The 14,010-nt window shown below is 46.8% G+C and overlaps 1 protein-coding gene across 2 annotated transcripts in view; it reads left to right on the top strand.

The window, feature by feature from the left end:
• Btbd16 (BTB domain containing 16) overlaps positions 1–11,924 on the top strand; it is a 49,771-nt gene extending 37,847 nt beyond the window's left edge. For both annotated transcript variants that reach the window (XM_028769466.1, XM_028769464.1), the window contains exons 10-15: positions 1,736–1,827; positions 6,039–6,121; positions 7,442–7,519; positions 8,650–8,748; positions 10,591–10,779; positions 11,814–11,924. In XM_028769466.1, coding sequence (XP_028625299.1) covers positions 1,736–1,827; positions 6,039–6,121; positions 7,442–7,519; positions 8,650–8,748; positions 10,591–10,779; positions 11,814–11,882 — 610 coding nt within the window. In that variant the 3' untranslated portion in view covers positions 11,883–11,924. The remainder of the gene's footprint in view (positions 1–1,735; positions 1,828–6,038; positions 6,122–7,441; positions 7,520–8,649; positions 8,749–10,590; positions 10,780–11,813) is intronic.
• The last annotated feature ends 2,086 nt before the right edge of the window (positions 11,925–14,010 follow it).

The following is a 14,010-nucleotide window of genomic DNA, read 5'->3' as shown; positions in this document are numbered from 1 at the left end:
AGCCTGGGCTAAGAAAGCCCTGGTCATGAGTGCTAGCTTATTTCCCAGAGCACTCAGTGGAGCTGGGGAGGACTACTGCAGCTTAGCCCTTCTTGACACTTGTCACCAGCCCTGACACCTCCTTACCTGGTACTCTAGGTGCCATCCATATCAGAATGTAAAAAGAGCAAAAGTCAGTGTCACCTGTCCCACTAAGACACTTGTGGGCTTAGAGCACTGTCATAGCCATGGGTGGCAGAGTATGAACCCCAGGATCAACAACCCCACTGTGATGATAGCATAGGCCTCTGTCAATATCCGCCTCTTCAAGTCACTTCCAGAGACTGCTGCACAGTAGAATCTAATAACTACTCATGGAACTGAATCCACGTCCCCGCTACAGCTCTGTGGCACCCCTAGGCTTATGTGTGGGAAGCACTGACATTCAGGGGAGCTGGGGAGTTAGATGGGCCTGGGTTTCCTGAAGAGTAACAGTTTCGGGTAGCTTGGCAAGCTCCCCAACAGAGGTGAGACGCAGAGCCAAAAGTACATCCAGTTCAGCTGGGGCAGAGTATGACTTGAGTTCTTGGTCCATGACAAAAGACTCTGGGCCAGCAAGATGGCTCAGAAAGTAAAGGCACTTGCCACAAGCCTGATGACGTGAGTTTGATCCCTAGAACCCACGTGATGGGAGAGAAGCAAGGTCCACAAGTTCTCTGACCTCCATTTGTGTACTATGACCTGTGCATCCAAACTACCAAATAAATAAATAAATAAATAAATAAATAAATAAATAAGGCAAAAGAAAAACAGAATATTCTAAACATGTCCTTGGATGATTTTCCGGAACCTCTTCAAGCAGCTGAATGTATTTCCAAAGAGGCTTGGAAAAGTATCCCTCGTTGTCCCCCATGTAAAGAATGACAGTTTTATGAAAGAGTATGTCAGGGTGGTAGGCGTTTGTCTCTCCATGAGCATTTTTCCCTGGAGAATCTGACCTTCTCTACCTACTCTGACTTTTAGCCTGTGTCACAGGAAATCAGTATTTAACATTGCCACTGGCCATCACAAAACTAGTGGTCAAACCAGGGACCCATCCTTGGCTCTCTGGTTCTTCCTTAATTCTACCAGCAGTGCTTTGAAAGGCTTGCTTCTTGCTGCAAGTGAGACATCTGGGCCAGGCGGTGGTGGTGCACGCCTTTAGTCCCAGCACTTGGGAGGCAGAGGCAGGCAGAGTTCTGAGTTTGAGGCCAGCCTGGTCTACAGAGTGAGTTCCAGGACAGCCCGGGCTACACAGAGAAACCCTGTCTCGAAAAACCAAAAGAGAGAGAGAGAAAGAGAGAGAGAGAGAGAGAGAGAGAGAGAGAGAGAGAGAGAGAGAGAGAGAGATCTGTATAGGTTCCAGGGTTCAAGTCCTGGCCAGGGCTCAGATTTCTGTAAAATGGAGAGGACAGAACTTAACTTGTGTGTTCCATAGATTTGTGAAATATAGGCTGAAGTCCTTTGTGCCTTTGTGCATGGCATATGTTGCTATCAGTCATTTACTACAAATGCTCGAGGCACCAACCGTGTGCACGGCTCAGAGATAGAGGGCAATGAAACCACTCATCTCTGTATTATTTTAAGCTGGCCCTGCTTCTACACGCCTGCCTCTAGCCTTGCTGGGGAGGACCACCAGTCTCTAGGTCATGGCTTTCAGTAGCTCACTCATTCCAGAGAGGAGTTTTCTGAAGGCTTTCTATTCTTATCTTCCAAGCTTTCCCAAGAGGTGCTGCTTCCTGGAACAGGATCCAGGACAGAGCTGGATGCCGCTCTTCCTTTGCCTGCGCCTGCACGGCATCACCAGTGGTAAGTGTCACCACCCATGTGACTACATGCCTGGGAAGGCTGTTTGGAATGAACCCCCAGCAAATGCTGTCTCAGATATTCTCCAGAAGCCCCAGCAGATGTTGCCACAGGAATGCTTCTTGGGATTGTCACTCCTAAGATGTATGACTTTGGTCTCAGTAAAAATGGGAGATAATCAGAGGTTCCATTAATAGCATACTGGGTACATAGTTTGCTTTCTATTCTTGTAATGAACATCATGACCAAAAGCAAGTTGGGAGGAAAGGTACATTTAGCTTACACATCCAGGTAACAGTCTGTTAGGGAGAGAAGCCAGTACAGGAACTCAAGCAGAAGCAGAGAAAGGAACCATAAAAAAAAAAAAAAAAAAAAAAAAAAAAAGCTGCTTACTGGCTTATTCCCAGGTAGCTCTCTTATTTGGCCCAAGTCCACCTGCTTAGGGATGGCACCACCCACAGTGGGCTGGGCCCTCTTACATTAGTTAGCAATCAAGAAAACGCCCCACAGACATGCCCACATGTCAATTACTAGAGGCAAGTCTTCAGTTAAGGGTCCCTTTTCCCAGATATGTCAAGTTGACGGCCAAGGCTGGCTTCACACTTGTAACGATTTTCATTTTAGCCTCCCGAGTGCTGAGATTACAGGCCTTTCTCCATTCTCATCTCTGTTGTGTTTATAAAAAGATAAGGAGAGAAGAAATATGTTTTGGTACAGGTGTAGTTAGGTATGGGGGAAGGGGGTGCCTCTGCGAGCCCATGCTGAGGCATCCCTTCTCGCTGAGGGACCAGCCACATGATGGTATAGTATAGAACAGAGTTTATGCAGGGCATGGGGAGGGGAGTTAAGAGGGTAGTAGAGACAGAGAAAGAGAGAGAGAGAGAGACAGAGAGAAACAGAGACAAAGACAGAGTAGAGGAATAGAGGAGTAAAGACCAGCCATGAGCACATGGAGAGAGATCGGGAGGAGAATGAGGAGGGGAGAAAGGGAGAGAGGACAGAGCAGGAGCAGGAAGGCAAGAGCAAGAGAGAGCAGTGGAGGCAAGCAGCCCCTTTTATAGTGAGTCAGGCACACCTGGCTGTTGCCAGGTAACTGAGGGGCAGAGCTTAGACAAAAATGCTAACAATCTCTTTCCTTTTTTTTCCCCCTTGGGACAGGGTATCATATACCCTAGGCTAGACTCAAATTCAATATATATCCAAGGATGACTTTGAACTTCTTCTGATCCTCCTGCTTCCATGTCCCAATTACTAGGATTGTAGATGTTTCCCTCACTCCGTTTATGGGGTGCTGGGGTTCCCATCCTACAGAGTTATGGATAATAGACAAGCACTCTACCACCTGAGTGGTATAATAGTACACTCATACCTCAAGGCTGTTTTCTTGCCATCTGATTGAGTCACCTGATGCAGCACGGGATTAGCTTCTGGGTCCCTTGTTTGACAGTTTGGGAGAGAAATTGTCTCTCTCTTGAAGCATTTCAACTGCTGGAACCTTTTGTCCCAGCAGTTGAAGTGTGTTGTGTTCTGCTTTGGAGAAGGAAGTATGGGTTTCCCAGATTCTGCCTCATAGATCCAACTTACTCATCAACCAGACCCCAGTTCTTTAGAAATCTTTAGTGATTTCTGCTCAAGGTTTGCTGCCTCTTTTGCAATGCATAGCTGGGCCAGGCTGTCTCCTTCCCACCCCTGTGGGAAGCTTCTCTCTCTCAGGCTAAGCATATCAGCCTCAACTTTATTTCCTGTCCCCTCCTGAGGTGAATAGGAAGCAAAGAATGAGACCCGAAGAGTTTTCCGTCATTTGTTGGTTTTATAACTGGCTGAACTGATGTGGTCCAAAAGGCTTGAGGGCTATGTTTTCAGTTCCCCTTTATGACAAACATTGGGTTGGTTTCCCACAAACTTACTCCATGTTTCTTTCGCTGCATACACCAGGGACATGGTTATTTCATTTGAATATGTTTGAAAGGCAATATTCAATGAATCCCGAAGCTCCAGGTCTGTTTCCTAAACTAGGCTTCTGTTGCCTGGACCTCATACTCTGGGAGAAGGGAAGGCAACTGACTTGAAAAGAGGAGGAAAATATTATCCCCATGATCTGGGCAGCCCCGGAGGCCACTCACTGAGATAAATGTACCCGAAGGGGTTTTTGAGAACTATTTCAAAGATATTTCCAGGTCCTGTGGATGTGGTAATACCTGAAAACTTAGGAGCGACTGACGGAGTCAGGGAGCTCTGGCCAAGCTGCTTCTAGATGCTCCAGTGACATTGATGACATCATGTAAAGCCCCACCCCTTGGCAGGCAGGATTACAGCCAGGAGACTGAAATGTTTGGACTGGATGGGGAGGTGGGAAATGGTGTGTTTTGTAATTTATGAATATCTTAGGGACTCTGTAAAAGTGTCTGGGGGAGGGGAATAAAAACAGAAGCAGGTCAATGGACAACTCACAGGTGTCCACTCCCTTTAACTTTATGGGTCCCGAAGATTTGAACTCAGGTCATCAGGCTTGGCAGCAAACACCCTTTTTCACTGAGTCATCTCACTGGCTGGTTTGCTGCTGTTGTTGTTTGTTTTGTTTTGTTTTTTGTTTTCTTTCTTGTTTTCTTTTTTTTTTTTTTTTTTTTTTGGTTTTTCGAGACAGGGTTTCTCTGTATAGCCCTGGCAGTCTGGAACTCACTCTGTAGACCAGGCTGGCCTCGAACTCAGAAATCCGCCTGCCTCTGACTCCCAAGTGCTGGGACTAAAGGCGTGCGCCACCACCGCCCGGCTTGTTTTTTGTTTTCTAAGACAGAGTTTCATGTCACCCAGAATGACCTTGAAGTTGCTATGGCTGGCCCCAAATTTCTGATTCTTTTGTCTCCACCTCACAAGTGCTGGGATTGTAGCTGGGTGCCACCATGCCTGGTCAGAAACAGATTTTTTTTTAATTATTATATTTAATTGTATGGGGGGGGGCGTGGAATAAAGCTGCCTGTGGAAGCCAGAAGAGGCCATCAGGTTCCCTGGAGCTAGCTGCCTGATGGAGGCATTGGGATTGAACTCAGCAGTTCCTACGAGAGCACTAGGAGCACTTAGCCACCGAGCCATCTCTCCAGCCCTGCCAGAAGCAGGTTCCAATAGGACCAGTGCACGGCCTAAGTAGAGGCTCCCTTTCGTTTGTTCAATAACATAGGTTGGTAATAATAATATCAAGAGGATACACACGCCTTGGCAGTGCCCAGTGGACTGTGCGAAGGGAGAGGCCCTGCCCGGCCGTGGATGTCAACCTTCTGCTTTAATGTAGTTTCCTGACAACCATGTAGCACAAGGTGTTCTTGCAGGGATGCTGAGAACATATTTCTTTTAAAATAATATAACCTAAGTGCTGTATTTGGGGGTTTTTTTTTGGTTGGTTGGTTGGTTGGTTTTTCGCTTGTTTTAACGAGAGGTCTCACTATATAGTCTTGGCTGCCCTGTAGCTCAATGGAGTATAAGCAGGTTGACCTCAGACTCATAAAATCCTCCTGCCTCTGCCTCCCAAGTGCCGAACTTAAAGGCATGAACCACCACAACGTCCGGCTGACTTAAACTTTAATAAACAGGTTATAGCATGAGGGATTTCTTGTCAGATTGAAATTTCCCTTCAGTTTGGAGTGACTCACTTATTCCTTTTGAAGTATCTTTGCATAAGTTTGTGTGTATGTGTGTGTTATAGTGTGTACACATGTGTATATATCCACGTTTACATATGTGTAAGCGTGCAAGCATGTACATTTGTGTATTCATGTAGAATTTGACATCAAGTGTCCTCCTCGTCATTCTCCACCCTCTATATTGAGGCAGAGCCTCTCACTGAACTTGGAGCTCACCAGATGGGCTGGTCTAGCTAGCCATCTTGCTCCAGGGATTGCCTGTCTCTGCCTCCTCAACCCTGGGACTACAGGTGTCCCTTAGATATCCAATCCCCACACTTGCATAGCAGATACACTGCTCACTGGGCTATCTCCTTGGTCCTATAAGTCGTTTTTCCTTTAGGAATAAATTTGGAAAAAAAATACGCTTCTGTATACAACCATAATGATTCTTAGGTGTCGTCTTCTCGTTTTATGAACGTTCAGAGGAAACTAGCCCTTGCTGTTTGCCCGATGTCTCCCTTTTTCTTCCTGTAAGTCAGACATCTGAGGCTCTGTTATGAATATGCCAATAACCACTTCCCCTTGTGTTTCTCTAAGGCAAGGATCTGGAGGAGTTAAAGCACATCAATTTCTTCCCTGAGTCCTGGCTGGTCCGGGTTACAGCCAACCATTATCACGCAGTGAGTCGGCTTCTCAAGGGAGCAATTAGCAAAATGTGTTGTGTCCCCCCGCTTTGCTTTTTCTGGAGATATGTTCCTCATTTGAAATCTCTGGGCCTCTGAGTTCAGGGCATATCTGGAGCTTCTTCAGGGGAGGGAGGGGGTGAGATCCCACTTGGCCTCTGAGCTGGAAATTTAGCTAGTCTAAATTTCTCTGGTCATACCTTCCTCCAGGCCCTACTAGACACAAATATAAATGTGCTTATTATTGAAACTGCATAGAAAAGAAATCCCCTAAGGCCATTGCTCAAAGACAACAGCCACAGTCAACACTTCTCTGTCTCTGCTGCCCTTCAATAGAGATCACGTTTTCATAGGATAGTTTATTCTCTGTCCTTTAACTCTTTGCTTATAGGAGATTCTCCACAACAGAAATGCATTATTACGTATGTACTGTTTTGTTCCTAGTACGTACTAATAAATGCTGGGTCCAAATGACTCTGCCCCCAGCAAGAAATAACCTCATCCCACTGTTCACACACTTGGCAGCATTGAGCATTCAAATTTCAAATCACTTTTGTTCATTGAGGAGGGAACAAAGGCACTTCGTCTTTCAATATGCATTTCCTTTATGACTGGCAAATGTGAGTATTTTCCACGTGTCTGCTTTGTGGATTGTCCTTATGAGCTGCCCTGCTTCTTGTACATTTCCAATGGCACACTTTCAGAGATAAAGCAGGGCAGTGTTGGGAGTTCTGAACACGCATGAGTCATGAGTTAAAATTCAGCCGGCTTCACAAGTACTCATTGTGATGCTGGAACCAATCCTCCAAGCACCCTGCTCCCTGCTTATGTGAGGACGACTCCACGGAAGGCCCTTGCTTCCCTAGGACATAATTCAGAACTTCGCTCCAAAAGCAACCAAAGAGCTTTACACTGAGAGAGTTCCCAGCTCCATCTTCCCACGCACTGACCCTGCCCGATCCTTCTTTTCACCCCTAACTGCAGCTCATGCTCCTGAGATCCACACCCCACTTTCCAGTCTTCTCCTTGGAATGTCATGCAAGAGTACTGCTCATTGAGTTTGTGACCACGGCCATTCCCATGAAGAGGCTATTGACGGATGTATTTTATTATCTCCGTCACAATACCTAGCCATTTTTCACTCTCTTCTCTGCATACTCTGAAAACACTGGGAGTATAAATAGTACTTAGATACAGTAGGTTTCCAGTAAATGTCTGAAGACAAAACCATGGGGCCTGGGGATCCAGGAGTGGTCGGAAGTGATGAGGGGTGCTCCTGTACACACATCAGGTAAGCTGTGTGCATTTCCTTTACAGCTGGAGAGTGGGGGCAACATGATCCACCTGAAAGATCTTTCTACACAGGCCATGAGGTTCGGGCTGCTCTTTAGGCAGGTACTAAGAACTTGACCAACCAAGGGGAAGGAAAGTCTCTTCTATGCTGAGTGAAAGAGCTCGGGGTGGGAGGGAGAGGAACACTTATGATCACTCTGCCCTCTGGTAGTAGAGCCAGCAAAGTCCTAGGAAATCAAGTTCATAAGACAGAAGGCTGGAACAGGCCAGTCAGCAATCTGATGTGTGTGGTCCAAGTTTTCCCTATAGGGTGACCAACAATAGCACTTTTCCCTGGACGGAAGAAAATTCCTGGGAGTTGAAAGTTTTCTTCTAAAAGAGGGAACCATCTGGGGAAACCATGGGCTAATCAGACACACACACACACACACACACAGCTGCCAAAGGCTCAGCAAGTCTCAAGTCCAAGTGCATGTTGAAAGTTGCAAGACTGGGCTGGAGAGATGGCTCAGTGGTTAAGAGCACTGACTGCTCTTCCAGAGGTCCTGAGTTCAAATCCCAGCAACCACATGGTGGCTCACAGCCATCTGTAATGGAATCAAACGCCCTTTTCTGGTGTGGCTGAAGATAGCTACAGTGTACTCATATACATAATATAAATAAATATATCTTTTAAAAAAAAAAAAAAAAAGAAAGTTGCAAGACCTGTCTCATTCTGGTAGCAGGTTCAGTGGATCTTGAGCAAACCATGGCTGGCCAAGGAGCTCCAGTGTGAGGTCTCAGTGCTGAGCTGGGACAGGGTCTGGGATTGGGCTTGTAATAGACATAATTTTTTTAATGTTAATATATGACTTCTTTAAGGTAATTAAGGGATCTTAAAAGAACTCATGTTTCAGGGACTTGGGACCTACACCTATCATCTGAGAGACTGAGTCAGTACCTGTTTGCAGTGACCCATCAAAGTAGTATGGCATGTCCATCCGATTGAAAATAAAAGTACACTGTGACATATGGGTGATTTAAGACCGTACCTAACTCATTCTTTCTCCTCCAAAGGATCGTGTAAAATAATGATTAGAGACACTGGAAGAATTTAGCAGCTATTTCTAAGCAGTGACAGGTTTTGAGTGAGTCCCTCTGGTTGTCGCTAGAGTTAACCTGCTGCGTCCTGTCACCATTGGATACTGATGGTATTTACCCGTTCACATTGTCTATTCTTCTTCCCAATGTAGGAATATACCACTTACTCAGAAAGGATTTCTATATATGGATACTTCTTTGAGATAAAGGGAATCAAACTCGACACTACCTCTTACAGTTTTTCTATGCAGGTAAGAAGGTGGGAGAACAGGGAAGGCTCACCTCTGAAACAACCCCTGACCCTGGCCGATTCATATGGAATTAGAAGGAACTGAGGAATCACTAGTTCTTCATACAGGCTGTGTCATAAACATCGTTCATAGTCACGCATGTGGTGCCATGTGATTTTTCACAAGCAGCCGGGGAGGTTAGTACTGGTGGTAGATGAAGCTGTCAACTCTGATCTGAGGGACTTCATTTTCATGTCACGTGGCCTCTTGACAAAGCCAGGGTTCAGTCTGTGTTAACTGGGAGTCATATCATCATCGGTTTACACACAGTGGCTGATACTTTGCCCATGGTCATTCTTTGAGGAAGTGACAGATAGTGCCTACCAGTAGCAGAGGAGAAGAGTCTGTCTAGAGTGACACGGAAGGACAGCGTGTGTGACATCTGAGGAATCAGGTGAGAAAGTGAGGTCTCCTTATCTTTGAGCCCTCAGGAGAGGATGAAGAAGACCATGGAAGGGCATAGAATTGCAGTTACACTCTCTGAGGAGCTGTCTGCGCTCAGCAAGTCCCACAAATCTCCTGCCATTAAGATGAAGTCAGTAGCCGGGCGGTGGTGGCACACGTCTTTAATCCCAGCACTTGGGAGGCAGAGGCAGGCGGATTTCTGAGTTCGAGAGTTCAAGGCTAGCCTGGTCTACAGAGTGAGTTCCAGGACAGTCAGGGCTACACAGAGAAACCCTGTCTCGAAAAACCAAAAAAAAAAAAAAAAAAAATGAAGTCAGTAACAGAAACTGGCCAGTGATGGCTCAGGCCTTCAATCCTAGCACTGGAGAAGGAGAGGCAGGTGGATCTCTTAAGTTCAAAGCCAGCTTAGTCTACAGAGGGAGTTCCAGGACAGCCAGGGCTCTGTTACACACAGAAACCCTGTCTTGGGGTAAAAAAAACAAAAGACAGTAACAGGACCAACCTCAGATTATTAAATAATTGTGCAGAGGGTTTGCCACAGGTTTAGCATAGAAAGCCTTGTACGTATTTTATTTCTGTGCATTCTAAGCATGTGCTGTACTGTTGAGCTGTGCTCCCTGCCCAGCACTGCTTATCTTTAGCAATAAAGGTAGTGACAGTGATGACTGCTGTGGTGAAGGACTGCTGTAGCCCACTTAGGATCTGCTTAGAGATCTCTCTTCTCTAAGGGCCAGGCTCCCCGAGAAACTGTCTCTTACTTGGCTTTTTGGTTTCACTGCCAGTCACCATGCCTAGAACCTAGGGGAACTTTTTTTAAAAAATAGATTCTTCTCTCATACAATACATCACAATGACAGTTTTCCCTCCCCTTACTCCTTCTAGCTCCCCAACTTGCAAACCTAGGGAGAGTTTAAATGGCTGAGTGAATGAATAAGAGGACACATACATGAATGAATGAGTAAATGATGGAATCCGAATGCTAGTCCCAGTTTGGCCACCACCTTCTCTTCCACAGGAAGAAGTCCCTTCTCTTCCTGGGTCCTCCTTTCTTGGTCACCAGACCCTCAGGCATCTTCCTAACTGAATGGAAGAGATGAATTATGTAACACCAGCACTCAGAAGGCCCTTATGTATACATTGTTGAAGCTTTATTCCAGCAAAGCAAAAGGAAGCTTGATTTGATGGCCACGCCCTAGTCTGTTGAAAACGGTTTGCATATGGAGAGGTCTTAGATGTCACAGGGTTCCAGCAGTGGCTCTTGGGAAATTATGCCATTTGTAGAATGACATCATGCTATCTGTATAGACTTGAAACAGAAAGGCTGTGTGTCAGGAGCTCTTTGCTTGTTCTCGTCACCCTAGTCTCAGGGCTACGTGGGATGGGTCACTGTCTTTGCAGAGAATAAGGCATACAGACTTGGAGTGCCCCTCACCAGTCTGTGAGCACAGCACTATCAGCCTGAGGTCGGAGCGCCTGGTGAAGTACGAGATCCGAGCCCAGACACTGGTGGACGGCAGGTGGCAGGAGTTCGGGACAAACCAGATCATGCAGAAGTTTGGGTTTATTAAGCCGGGCTGCAAAAGCCATGTGAGCACCCCCCCCCCCCCGGCCTCTGGCTTCTCTCTTTCTCCGCTGTTTCCTTTTAGCTCCTTCTTCCCTTCACTACCTTTTGGGCAGTCTTCAAATCGCCAGTGATCCATCTGAGGATCGTGCTCAGTTTCGTTAGGATTATAACGTTTCCAAATGATGTCAAAGAAAACCCTTCTAAGATGAAAAGCATTAGTTGTGAGTGACTCTAACAAATCAAGTCAGACGCACCGCAGACCCAGTCTGTAAACGTCAACAGGTATTTGTGTATAGATGTAAGGAATCAACCCATCAGTCCCTCTGAAATCCTTCCCAGGCTATCTACCTCCTTCCGGCTTACCCAGGAGGACAGAGCCCATCAACCCTAGAGTGGAACAAACATCTAGGCAGACTTTGTACCTGCCTGGCTTTTGACAGTCCCCAAATAGCCAGAGAACCAAAAAAATGGGGAGAGCTCTTTAGGCTGTGGCACAGCTACAGTCCCCAAATAACCAGAGAGCCAAAAGGGGGGGGGGGCTCTTTAGGCTGTGGCTTTAAAGTTGGGACTCACCCTGGTATCCTATTGAGAATGATGCTGTACCACAAACCACAGAGTCATTCTCAGTCCTGACTCTAGGGACACATTAGAGTGACCTGGGGCTTTGGGATGCCCGTTGGAGATCAGATCATACAAGTAGTGAGATCAAATGCTCTATAGATCGGGCCTGGGTTTAATGCTTATAAAGGCTTTCTGAGGGGGCTTGAATCAGCACAGCCATTCTCTCTGTCGAAGGCTGGGAGAGGCTAGATTGATGGTAGGAAGCAAGCCTTGAGGGTTGGAAATGCTTCCCCTAGATCAGGTGACAATACAGGTGTAACCTTTCGACAACTCCCAAAGATTTAAGCACTTTATCTAAACTATGTCTGAAATGTTTGTTTATCCTCTCCCTGGGCTACTCTGCTGCAGGCTGGTCTGGGAACCACCAGCTCATACGACCCTCTGGCACAGCCGTGTTAATCTGAAAGTCTCATCTCACCTCCTTTCTTATTTTTAGGCCTTGAAAATCCAAACTGTGGGCATCCCGATCTACGCCAGCTTTGCCTTCATCTTCCCAGCATCTTGATAGCTTTCACAGGAATTTACGGGATCCCCTTCCCTGACCGACCTAACTCCAAAAGAGAAATAAAAATGACATTAAGGAGGGGAGTGTGGTGTCCAGCTGCCTGTGCTTCTCAGCTCCCCTGGGTCCTCGGCTCCCGCATTACCGTTTACTGGCCAACTGTTTCCATTTTCATCTGAAGATAAGATTGGGAAAATTCAAGGTTAAGTTCACTCAGGCTGTTGACAGGCTAATCTTGCAGATGCCTGACTAAAGGCCTTAGCAGCTCCTAATTGTTTACAATGTTCTGCAGACCTAAGCTATCCCATTCCCTCTGGTTTAGGAGTTATGTCACATGCTGCACCCTTTCCTAAGAGAGAGGGTTGTAGGAAGGGTCTCCTTTGCCCACCTCTCCGTGTTGCTGGTTTTCTTTGAGACCCTGGAGATTTGGTGGTGGAGTTCTGAAAACAGTAAGGTGGGTACACCCAGTCTGATGGCTGCTGTAGGACGGCACTCAGCTGAGGGAGTCAGAGAATATCGGGAGGTTAGAAGGGCTGGGGTACCATGGGAGTTGGGCCTGGGAGAAGAATCAGAGCCCAAGCACTGGACTTTGGGAACCTGCCCCCTCCCTCCTGTGTCCCATGCTTGTATACTGTTGCTCTCACTCAAGTCCAGTAAAAGAGAAGTAGGCACGGGAGCTAGGAGACAGGAGAGGAGAGAAACTGGGACAGCTATCACCTCTGGGTCCATGAGGCATCTTTCTGCAGTGACTGTGACCCTCTATGTTCCCAGCCTGCTCTGATGCCTCCATTTGCCACGCAGCAGTTTCCTTCCATCATTCCAGGGTTCAACATGGACATCCCTGGTCCATTTCTCAGTGAAGATCCTCATGGTGCCACAAACACACATTTGTCTTCCTTCCTAGTACCCTCAACACTCACAAAACAACAGGCTTAGGAATCTATTTTACCACCCTGGTGAAAAGAAGAAAAAAAATCATCCTCTAATACAGTATCAATACAGCCTCCCTAAGAAGCCCCCAGCACCCTATCCCCTACCCCCCCCACCCCCCCACACACACACAGGAGAACCATTTGCTCTGATTCTGAGAATCCATTCCTGTCCACCAGAGGGCACAGTTGACCTCAAACTTGGGAGGCAGAATTCCAGAGGCTGAAATTGGCAATCTGGAAAAACTCTCCATCCTAGTTAGTGTTAACTGTCGATTTGACCCAGTCCAGAGCCATCTGAGAAGGGAGTCTCATCTGAGGACTTCCCAGATCAGACTGGCCTGTGTGCAAGTCCATGAGGGCATTGTTTTCTTTTTAGTTGATGTAGAAGGGTCTAGCCCACTGTGGGCAATACCATTCCCTCGGCAGACAGTCCTGGGTTGTATTAGAAAGTTAACTAAGCATGAGCTTGTGAATGGGCCAGCTGGTAGACTCACTCTATAGGTTTGGCTTTCAAGTCTCCCTTTGAAATCCTGCCCTGACTTCTCTCGATGATGGACCTGGCAGTGTAAATCAAATACATCTTTTCCTCTGCAAAATTACTTTTGGTCATAGCAACAGAAATGAAACTAGAACACACACCTAGAAACATTGGGTCCTCCTCTCTTAATGGTTAAAAATGAAACTAACACATCTGGTGTGAGAGGCAACAAGTTCGCCCATACTTGGGAAGTATAAGTCTTGAGACAAACAATTCTCAAGAGGCTCTCACGAGCTCTTCTCACAAGGTAAAGCTTCACAGAGTTGGATGTTATGATCCATGCTTGCAATGCCCAAAACAGTGGGCATGGGCACTGGACAGTACTGCATCCTCTGTGCTGCTTCTGGAGCCGACTCTGCCTGCTTCTCTCATCATCACCCCATCTCCCAGGCCCTGATTTACTTGGTACACAGCAACTCTCAGGTACCCGCTGACCTAGCATCATAGGGTCCTAACTCTGCCTCTCATGGGCTGTGTGGGCTTAGGCAGTCAGCTAAACTCTCAGCCTCAGAATCCAATCTGACTCACCAATCACCCAAGCATGTCGTAAACACTCAATGAGTGCTGGTCCTGTCACTCGATGGCTGCTTGGTGTCACTTTGTACTTGTTGAAGGTTGAGACTGATGCCATCTGGGCTTGGGTGCATCCTTCTTGGGGCCC

The sequence above is a fragment of the Grammomys surdaster genome, unplaced genomic scaffold (assembly GCF_004785775.1).
Source record: "Grammomys surdaster isolate TR1022 unplaced genomic scaffold, NIH_TR_1.0 192, whole genome shotgun sequence".
NCBI classification, from domain to species: Eukaryota; Metazoa; Chordata; class Mammalia; order Rodentia; family Muridae; genus Grammomys; species Grammomys surdaster.
This window is presented reverse-complemented; position numbering and strand designations above follow the sequence as displayed.